The following is an 11,378-nucleotide window of genomic DNA, read 5'->3' on the forward strand; positions in this document are numbered from 1 at the left end:
ACCCCCCGTTTCAGTTTCTTGGTTTTTCATAAAAATATTTTAGTTTTAAGATTTACTTAGAGATTTCAGGAATAGATTCACTACAGAAATATACAAAGTATATTTGTTTGCCTTGAGAATGTCCAAGGAAAATGTTCCCAGGAGACACCTTGGGTCAAGCTTCAAGAATGTGAGATAGTATTTCTGTATCGTTTTCTGAGTCTTTTGAAACTTTATGAAAACAGTAAGTAAGTCAAGCCTTCAAAACAAGTAACTTTTAACCTCATTTTACAAAGCAGGGTAAAGGGTCAAACGAAGAATAAACTGAGCATAAAATCTTAATAATCTTCTGAGCTCAATTCTTTAACTCAAACTTCCCATCTAATACACAAATTTTTAAACTCTCTCTCAGTACTCCAGAATATTTATAATAGATGTAGCAGATTTCCTTAAAGAAATCAAGAGAAATTAAAGAATAGTCCAGGTATTTTCAGTATGGAATGAACTACATTCAGTTTTCCTCCCTGTTAACTTGTTTCGCACTTCACTTAAAACAGCATCTGTCTTGCCATGTTATGACACATTATTTCTCTATGACTTTCAGTTGTTGGGGAGCTGCTCTGTGCCACAGACAGCCTTTCCAAAATTTCCTTTGTAGCCATTGTTACCAGTCCAAGACAGCCCACGTGTGCAATTAGGGTATGGCCCTTGGCGATTTTACAGGACTCCAGAGCACTTTGCTCCCATCCATGAGCAATAAATAATAATTAACAGTAGCAACTGCACTTTGAGTGTACATACACAATCACTCCACTCTTTTAGCTTATCTTCTGACTTCAGATATACCTGTACAACGTTGCTAAAATGCTGAAAGGGTTCTTAAACCAGCAAAATTTTGGGGCTTGATACCTCTAGCATTGCTGTTTGCTGTCAAGAGACGTGATCTGAGGTCACATCAATATCACCTAAGGTAACTAGTCTTATCACCTCGGTGTATTGTGCTTTACCAAGTAGGTTTCTCAAGAAAGGAAAGGTCTTGTATAATGACCTACTGCCGCTTACACCATACCTGATGCAATTGCTGCTAGTACTGACTGGGAGATTGTGAAGCCTAATATATAGTTAGTGCTGGGGAACAGACAGTACAATGGACAGAATGACAGGACGTGCAGTGTTGAGGGGAGGAAGGAAGATGTAATAGGTTTCCTTAAAGAAATCAAGAGAAGTTAAAGAAACACAGCAGGGATGATAAAATTCAGATGAACAGGCTTTCACATACAAGTGCATGTAATTATCACCAGTCTGTTTTGGGTCCACTGTCGGGCCGTCTACAAAAGCCTATTTTATATTCAAACAAGTAGAAATAGTAAGTAAAGTTGTTCTTGTCATCCTGCCTGGTAGCCTTGCACCTGAGTCCGGGCACAAAGCACCTCTGTAGGTTCAGTTCTGAAACATCGACTCCTGGTCAAAAGGTACAAAAAAAAAAAGTGCTGTGAGTAGAGTATACTTTTTCTTAACATTTATTGATAAGGAATTGCTGCTGTTCTTGTCTTTTGCCAGATGTTATTTTGGTGAGGAGAACTAGGTTCACTGTCAGAGCATGGATATTTGAACAATCTTGTCTAAAGTAGCTTTATATCCCTCTGTTTCTAATTGTACTTTTAAGAAAAGTCAAAGCTCAACTCATTACTACTCACTGGCAGGAACCTCCTCGCCCTTTCTGACTCAGCTTAAAGCATATCTGTTTGGAATGTCACATAAAATGTTCTCCTTTTCTTGAAGAGAAATGCACACGTTTGCTTTGTGTTTCTTTCCAGCATTCAGTATGGCTTCTCCCGCTCTACTCATGCGTGTGGTCGCCTCTGCATATTCTGTTGCAGAAAGAGCTGCAAGGATTGTTAGGAATGTGATGGATGGAGGAGACCTGGGGATAGTGGAGAAGGTATTACTTTTGCTTTGTTCTGGTTTAATTTCTCTTATTAATGCTAAGTTAGATACAGGTCAAAGTGGTATTTCTGAGGATCACAAAGCGGGGGAGGAAATACAGTCCTCTCCTCTCTGATAGAATACTCCTTATTAAAGGATTAAAAAAGCACTGGAGAAGTCTGGCCTTTTGACCAGTGTTCCTAAAGAATGTTCAGACAAAATAAACACATCATAATTTTGCCCTGATCCCCTCATGGAACACAAGCTTTGGCTAGCACGTCAGAATTCACAAAGATGCATCCTTCCCATTAATTTCCATACCTGTGTTCTAACATCTGTGGTACTGTACCTGCCCTTGATGAATTTTGGATTAGGATAAACCACTGTTTAGTTTCTTAAAACAAAAAGAACCTTAGATTTTCTTGTAAATCACAGCTTTCAAAATAAATATGCAGCTTCAAATTTAATTCCAAACAGAAAACAGAAATGAAATTACGACCCTCTGCCTGAATTTCTTAATTTGCTGTGGTTAGTAAGCTGCGCTGATGCACCAGGATCTTTGACTACATTTCTAGAATAGGTGGAATTAACTTCTGAGGGTAATTCTAGCTTTACAGGTATGTCACAGTATTATGGACCACATTAAGTATCTGTATATTTTTTGTCTTTACATTGAAATAGTTGCTGGTATTTACATTTTTTCTGATAATAAGCACTTTCAGACAGTTGTAAAAAGCCTGATCCTTTATGACATTTGTCGGTTCAGACAGTAGATACAAAATTATTTTTTCCCCCACTTGGTCAGTTATATTCACCACTATGAAAACATTTGCTAGTTTTTCTTATTCCCTTTTGTTTCTGAGCAACTGAAATCAGGTGTATGGGGAGAGAATTAAAAAAACCTACAACCCTGGAGAGTAATGTATTTTCAAAAGTACTGAGATGTATAATGCGATTCTCAGAGACAAGTAAGGAGAATATACTCTTCCACATAACCTGCTTTTAGCTTCTGGAGAAACTAATGCAGCTTCACTACAAGCAGCCTTAAAATAGTCACGTCCAGAGGCACAAAGAAAGCGCTATCTGTGCTTTGATTAACCACTTAATTTTAAATCCATAAACAAGTTTCATTATGCTTATTTTTTCCAGAGTCCAGCAAGGTGGAACTGAATGCTGGCTTTTATCCGTTTAATTCAGTTTCACTTCAGAAAATGCACATGTGTAAATATTATTTCCCAGTAAATCAGAAATGCATTGCTCAATCATTTTATAATACAGTAAAACCTGAAAATGAACACATTTTAAGCTCTGTAACCAATTACGTAAATAATTCTAAATACAGTATAACAAACATGATCCAGTTACTATGCATGATACTGGTTCTAAGTAAGACTGGTAATATATACCTTTGTTTTTTCAAAATGCATACTACAGACACGCAAAATCAGATTGAAAACTGACCAACAGAAAACGCTCCTGGTTGAGGGACTAAATCTCAGAATTCCTGCAAGCTTCTTGTCAAACATGGCTGGTGAAGAAAGAGGAAAAATGCAAGCGAGAAACTGCATGTGCCTCTGCTTTACAGTCTGGAGGCAGGAGATGCACAAGAACAGGAAGTGCTTGTGCTCATCATTCATCCTCTTTCTGCAGTCAGCAAACATCAAGACCAATTGCCAACTGGCCTTATGGAAAGCTTCGGAAAAGCTAGGAAGACAGTGTTCCACCTTTTCACTTAATACACTGACCTCCCATCCATTTATCTGGATGAGGAAAAATAGTTCAAGGACAGCTGAAATTGTAGCTGGCTCTTCTCCTCCCTCTCCTGATGTTCAGAGTTGTTTCTCCTCCCCCAGTCAACTCTAAGCTCTCCATTTATATAGCTTCTCCTTGAGGCATTTTTACTTTTTTGTAGACATTTTGTCCAGCCCTTCTTACATGACTGATGACCTCTCTGAAGAACTACTTCATACTGTTCTATTAGATTGGTGTCCTGGAACAAAGGACGTTCTCTGCAATAACCTGATCCGAGTCTAAACACAGTGCTGAGTTCATCCAGATTTATTAGGGGATGAGAGGGACATTTCAAGGAAAAATAGCAAGTTTCATAAAAATAGGCAACTGGATAAGGGACAGACTAGGTTTTGAGCGTGCAAAAATTAACCCATAACACAATTCCAAATGGAATACTTCATTCCTAGGACTTAATTTCTGTAGCTAGATAAAACAATGTCACCAATTAAGATACGAGCAGATAAAATACAATTTTTGTTTGATTCAACTAAGATGCAAATCCTTGGATGAACTGGCTTGTCTTAATTGTTGTGCTAATGGAAGTATTTCTTACTGGGATTCTGCTTGGACCTAAAGAGCTCCTCCATTCAGAGATACATGAAGATTAAGGCAAGAAAGCATTGGTAAATTAGCCACTTCCAGTACATGGCATGTTATTAATGTTTAAGAAGGAATTACTGTAACCCTTTTGGCAACATATGTTGACTGTACTGCATCTTTGGCGAAGGCTTTCAGAAGGCTTTTCGCATCTTCAGGCGAAGTCATTTCATGTCATCTTGAGACACCAGGTCCACTGTTTCCTCTCTAGCACTTTGCTAGAATAAGCAATATGGGTGTTCCTGTCCCATTTCACTGGTTAGCTTCTGACTCTCCTTGGTCTTCCTCTGCTAGACTAAGGAATCATTCACTAGAAGTTTGTACATCATAACCATTTCTTTTTTTAAGCAAGCTAGATTAATTGGACCCTCAGTCACCTTTTGCTAACACCTTCCCTATATTTCTCCTCTTTCCTAATTTGCCATGTCTCTCCAGCTAACCTTAAAATACTTATTTTTTCCTGTTAACATCGTTATTTTTGCCTTTGCCTCTTGTTGTATTATACCTGGGCTCACACTTGTATTATTTTATTCTGCACATAGTGCAGTATTTGCCCAAATACATACTCAGAACAATTAACACAGCCTGTTAATATTGTTCCAATATCATACCAGGCAATCTGGCGTGTACAGTGGAACTCTGCTTCTTTCTGTTTTTAGCATGCCTCTCTCATTGTTGATTTATCAAATTATACTTTTTTTCATTATCTGGTAAATATTCTGAGTGACACACAGGCCATTTGTTTTGTTGTTGTTTTGAATTACACCAATTCCTCCCCGTCCTCTGACAGACTGGAGCCAATGACTTGCAGACCAAAGCCGACCGACTGGTACAGATGAGCATTTGTGCTTCCCTGGCACGGAAGTTTCCCAAGGTGACAATCATCGGGGAAGAAGTATGTACCCAGTTTATTTCGTATGAACTATTTAACTTTCAGTGGAGTTTGCTTTGGCAAGTTTTATGAAAACATCTGTTGTTTTTTTCTTTTTTAAAAAGAAGTATTTCCATTCCATTAGCTTTCTTAAGTAACTGTAAGCAAATCCACAGTTCTGAGGCAAACCGAGGCGAGTCCAACACCTTTTTTCTAACAGTTCTGAGAATCTTTTGTTAGGAACTGACCACTGATGAGGTGTCTGAGGAATTAATTGAAGATGGCCACTGTGAAGAAATACTGAAGAAAACCTGTCCTGCTCAGTACACAGGAATTAAAGAGGAAGAGGTAATGTGGTAATGCTATGTATATGCCATCATATTTTACACTATCTATATTACTTACTGACTTTAGCTATGAATGTATTAAGGAAAAAGTTACTTCAGTGTTTCCAATTTTTCTTTTCATTTCAAAAACTGAAGTCATGAGAATGACACCTGCAGAGCTGGAAATGCTGCATATTCTTGTGTGCAGTAATGGGAAATGGACATTTGCTTCTTACAGCTTGAGATTCAAATTAATTTGGAAGGAATCTACTCTAGACACAAGAAAGTCATGTCATTTTCGCGTTCAGTTTAAGCCTTCAGACTCTGTTGACTTATTTGCTGGAAAGTTCCAGTCAGTTTAAGTCATATCATAACATTAAAAAATTTGAATATATTTCCTTACTGCTGTAAGGAAATAAAAGCACTGAAGTAAAATACAGACTTTGCATGGTAATTTATATGATTTTATTTGTTAATTTTCTTTTTTTTATTTTTTAAAGCTTGTAATATGGGTTGATCCCTTGGATGGAACCAAGGAGTATACTGAAGGTTGGCTTCTGTTTTAATTCTGCTGATTCAAAAAACCTTATAGCAATGTAATAAAGTAGCATGTACATGTAGATAGTTTTATGACAGAAGTTACATACAATGTTGTTTCTGCACTTATGAGTTCTATGGAATTTTTTAATCCTTCCATTCAGTTCTAACCAGTACTGAATATTCCTGATGGGCTACTGAGAACCCACCGGTTTTTATCATCTCAGGGAGCAAAGGGCTGCCTTTGATTGCTGACGGGTTGTCTTTTTAGTCAAGCTAAGGATTTCCAATATACTTGGAGTTGAGGAACTAAATCTCCCATTCGCACAGAAATATGCTCAATTGTATTTACATCCTCCTCTTCAAACAACCCAAATACTACAGCTGTATTTGTAGCCCTTTCAAAATAAAAGATCTTCTCACAACTCATAATTCTTCATTATGGGAAGAAACTCTCTTCAGTGAAGCCTAATTTGTGTCCACAGAAATAGACCCTAAACTTATAACCCCCCAAAACCTCAAAAAACAATATACTGAAACCTCACTTTATCCTCCTGCAGCATCTTTTAGTTCATTAATGTGAAATCTTTTAGGCAGATTTCCCCCCCTTTTCAGTGAAAACAACAAATTGCTAGTTTTGAATTCCAGTAAAGAATTCACACCATAATTATAGAAGAATGTCATCATACACCGCTATTTAGTTGTATCTTTAAACTTCTCACTATGTATTAATTATAACATAGTTCTATTAAGAGAATTCCGAGGCTTTTTTTGTAGACCTTAAGGCTACAAAAGGTACCAAAGCTACCAAAAGTCTATCAACCAACTTACTACACCTGAAAATCCTGATTAGTATTTGCCTTTTTAAGATACCGCCCTGCATATCAATTTGTGGACTTTTACTGAAGGTTTATGTTTTTAATATATGTACTTCCTCTTTTTCAAGCATAATTACATTCATATTGTTGCTTTACAGGTCTCCTTGACCATGTGACGGTTCTTATTGGAATTGCTTATGGAGGCAAAGCAATAGCAGGAGTTATTAACCAGCCGTATTACAACTATGAGGTATTAAATGCATTGATGTGTTTAAAAGCATTAGGTGCTTCCTAACTGTCACTTCCAAGCCATTTCTAGTTGGCATACTTTCAACTGAAAAACAGTCTGTAGGGGAGCTCATGCTGTAATATAAGGTGGTGCTGTTTTTCTTAAATATATACAATTTTGAACTTTGGTTTCCAGGAACTGAATCTCAGGCACCTACTACCCGCCATACTGAATCCCGAGGCTTGTGTAATACACTGATACAGTATATATTGCATAGATATGACATATATACCGTACACACTACTACAGTACATATAAACCACATTCTGTAAAACAAGTACACATCGGTGTTTTTGCAGTCTTTACTAGAAATGAATTAGGAAACCCATGCAATAGGTTAATTTGTCATGTGTGTGACTGACCTAAATCTGCAGCCCTAAATAAACCAAGTGCACCTGTCACTGACAGCTGGGTCAGAGTGTATTAGGCCAGGTTTTAGGTGTCAGTCGATGGCCCACCTACAGGCATTTACACACTGAAGAGTATTTCAGTATTATCTGTGAGGGGGGGGGAAGAAACCTCATGATGCAGCCTGATTAATAAAGCTTACCAGAATTTAAAGAAAAAGCTCGAGCTGATGTGATGTCTGTCATCTCATTCTGTAAGTTCTGTGTGAGCTGTATGATGGAACATCTAAAAAGACAAGATTTTTCCAGTTACAGATTGTGCCTGAAGTACAGAAATACACAAATATTAATTTGTTAGTCATCGGAGGCAGGATGTAATGCACCACCACAGTGTCACAGATAAGAAGGGTAAATGATGTCACTGCCTTAGAGGGAAGGAGAGCCAATTTCTTACTCTGGGCTCAGGACTAGTTCTTTTTAAGTGCCATTGGTTAAATGTATAAAGCCAGTATTAACACCATACTCTCCGACATGCAAAGATGTCTCTATGTACTCCTTTCATTTGGGCTTTAAAGGCTGACGCTCTGATTAACTGTGGCCCGGACCTGTGTACCTTTTCTGTAGGCAGGAGCTGATGCTGTGTTGGGCAGGACCATCTGGGGAGTCCTGGGCATAGGTGCCTTTGGATTTCAGCTCACAGAAGCACCTGCTGGGAAGCACATCATCGTTACCACCCGTTCCCACGGCAGTACCCTGGTAAATGACTGCATCAGTGCCTTGAACCCAGACAGTGTCATCAGAGTGGGAGGAGCAGGAAACAAGGTATGAAAACTCTTAATCTTTTGTTTTTACTGGGAGATGGTACCTTTGGAAGGAAAAAAAAAGATTTTTTTTAAAGAAATAATTTACTTACTTGCATGAATGTACAGGAGACTTCCTCCTCCACCACAAATTCTCTTCCTAGTGTTCAGTCTGCTGTGAGGTAGAGAATTTGGTACAGGTATATTTGTAACAGTGGCCATGCTGGTCATGGCTGAGATCCATCTTCCCTAGTATTCTGTTTCTAGGGGGGGAAATAAAACATGGTAAGACCAGAATGACTAAATAGGAATTCAATTTAATCACAATTATTAGACATTGCCTCCTCTTCATGTTAATACAGTTTTTGTTCCAATTACCTAGCAGCTCATATCAAAGGATAAAAATAGGAGCATACAGCGTTACCTTTGCAAAACTTCTCTGCATACAGGAAATACCCATTTGCTACAGTTCTTAAAGCTTAGTTTTGTCATGACTGTCAAAACCAAACCCTCCAATCTCTTTTCTGCAACATGTGCAAGGCCCAAAATGGCACCACTTTATTTTTTTAGTACTTGCACAAGATTGGAATTCTTCTTTCTGAAACTAAAAGCAGATTTTCATCCTACAGGCTGTATGTATAACAATCAAAAATGAATTATTCATTATAGTAACACAGTATGGCTTTCTAAATCTTAATAATTTCTCATAATACCAGAAAAAGTAGCTGGTGTTTCTTTTCTGACTGTAAGTAAATAGAATAAACTGATCTAATCCCTGTTTCTTGCTGTTATTTTACCCAATTCTAAATGCCTAGATCCTTTGCAATGATTGCCACTCTCTGTTCATAACAGATCATTCAGCTTATAGAAGGCAAGGCGTCTGCTTATGTATTTGCCAGTCCTGGATGCAAGAAATGGGATACATGTGCACCCGAAGCTATTCTACATGCTGTGGGAGGTACGTTAATAGCATTCAAAATTCCAAGCTAAGTGAAAATCCATCAATTTAAAGCTATTTATACTTCTAATACGAAAAAAGAATTTCCAAACATTTATTTGGAAAGAAAAATGACAGTCTGTATATATTTTTAAAGAATCACAATTCACTAGGAGCTCTGAAATCAACAGTAACCCTAAAGGGACAGCAAATTATGCTCTAGAAAGCATTATATGGTCTGTTTTGCCCTGGACTAATATAGTTAATAACTGTCAAGGAATTAAAAAAGCCAAATTCCCAAATTTAGGGTATATTAATTTTAATTTTTTCAAAACAAATGTCTTTTTTTCTGTTGGCTACTATTGACAGTAAAATCACTCTGTTCTACTAACTGGATACAGTAGTTTATCAGTAGTAACATACTATGTAATATGGGGATGCTGAATTCTTTAAAACAACAAAAATAGGCCAAATTATGCAGTTGTTCCTCAGATATACAAACTCCAAATTGAGTCATTCATGTAATTCAGTAAAATTAGTGGTCTCCAGCCAACAGAAGCCACTTCACCTTTCTACAGGGTAAGGGGTTTGAGAAGTTATTAAGTCTCACTGACAAGAATTTCAATGTAAATCTTACTATTATACTTTTCTGCTGTTCACATCGATAAACCTTTTACCACCATGTGCTACAGTTGTGAGTTTTGATCTCCTAAATTCTGTCAAGAAAGGATAACAGGCTTCGTAAGGACATCATTGAACTCCTCTGCATTCTCTAGCATTGGTAGCTGGGAAAGCTTTAAACAGGTTAGCTCTGGCACAAAAAACCAACCAATCTGGGGCAGCACAGTGCTGTATTTAGCCTCCTTGTTATGTAGCTATCTCATGGTTAAATTAGCCTGCATAAAGATCTGTGCTGTTCTCGCTAAGTGATTTCTACATTATGTTAGAGTTTGTTGTATAGTCTTAGCCAGGCTTTCACTTCAGCTGAGGGTTTTTCTTTCCTTCCTGTCATCAACCAATGCAAAGACTACTCAGGAAGCAGTTTAATTATTCCGTAAGAGAAACATTGTTTTCCTTTTCCTGAAACACAAGGGATTTAAGCATTGCTGGAAGTAAGCCCTTTAGTTATTTGATTTCAGTCAATAAAAAAACCATTGTGCTTAAACTGAGAGCAAAGATATTTCACACCTAAGACAGGTGTGAAATACAGGTTATATCACTTGTACTAATAAACTAGATTACTTCTCTCCAATTCCTGTTTGCTGGAATTTTTCTGTTTTTTTTTTTTCTTGCAGGCAAGATAACTGATATCCACGGGAATTCATTTCAGTATAACAAGGAAGTGAAACACATGAATTCAGCTGGGGTCCTTGCCAGTTTGAGAAACTATGAGTACTATGCTAGTCGTATTCCCAACAACGTTAAACAGTCTCTCGTGCCTTAAAAGAGTAAAGCATGCTCACTAGGCCTGGAAGGCTGAGAAAACGAGCCTGGAGAAAAAGAAAGAAGATAACTGAGCTTGAAATTTTGTTTCATAGAATCTGAACTGAATTCTTACATTAAGGTGTTCAATAATTTCAAAATTATATACAGAATCTCTAGGTGTATGTTGGATTAGATTGTTTTGCAGACAACATCAAAACAGTCAATTTCTCCAGTGATTGTTTTCAGTATTGTTTGGGAGTATCCTTTCTTTTTGACTCTGCTGAATATACTGCTAATCATAACAGAACAATTCAAAAAATCATCTTAAGGTTCAGGGCACAGAATCACATTAAGTCATTTACAACAAAAAACATTGAGCAAGATCAAGTATGTAGTCAACAAGGGTTCATTGTGTTAAATACAAATGGAGTAAGAATTTGCCTGAATGGATTAGCCCATTGTTATAAAGTTGACAGTCTTGATTCCTAGAAATGAATCTTTCAGTTTTTCATCTGCACTCAGTTTTGGGAAGGTTGAGATTGCTCTTTGTGGTAAGTTGGCTTGTCCAAGTTTTGCAGGAGCCCAGAGGCAGTCCTGCTGGGCCCCTCACATCTCAAATAAGGGTTCTTGAATCACTGGATCCACTGAGGATCAGTGAAGCATTAATACAGCAGGGTTCAGGACACATCAGTTGAGGAGAACCCACGGAAACTGCAACAGGGGGAGGGATTCCCA

The 11,378-nt window shown here is 37.6% G+C and overlaps 1 protein-coding gene across 2 annotated transcripts; it reads left to right on the forward strand.

Moving 5' to 3' along the window:
* Positions 1-1,765: 1,765 nt before the first annotated feature.
* BPNT1 (3'(2'), 5'-bisphosphate nucleotidase 1) lies at positions 1,766-10,887 on the forward strand. Of its 2 annotated transcripts, XM_010143052.1 has the most exons (8): positions 1,766-1,921; positions 5,084-5,188; positions 5,405-5,512; positions 5,991-6,039; positions 7,004-7,095; positions 8,106-8,303; positions 9,134-9,239; positions 10,514-10,887. In XM_010143052.1, the coding sequence occupies exons 1-8, from the start codon at positions 1,766-1,768 to the stop codon at positions 10,660-10,662; spliced, it is 963 nt and encodes a 320-aa protein (XP_010141354.1). In that variant the 3' UTR covers positions 10,663-10,887. The 2 variants fall into 2 exon arrangements, with proteins under 2 accessions (XP_010141354.1, XP_010141355.1); XM_010143053.1 differs by lacking the exon at positions 5,405-5,512 and having other exon boundaries at positions 1,826-1,921.
* Positions 10,888-11,378: the final 491 nt, after the last annotated feature.

This window comes from Buceros rhinoceros, unplaced genomic scaffold (genome assembly GCF_000710305.1).
Source record: "Buceros rhinoceros silvestris isolate BGI_N320 unplaced genomic scaffold, ASM71030v1 scaffold40889, whole genome shotgun sequence".
In the NCBI taxonomy this organism is placed as follows: Eukaryota; Metazoa; Chordata; class Aves; order Bucerotiformes; family Bucerotidae; genus Buceros; species Buceros rhinoceros.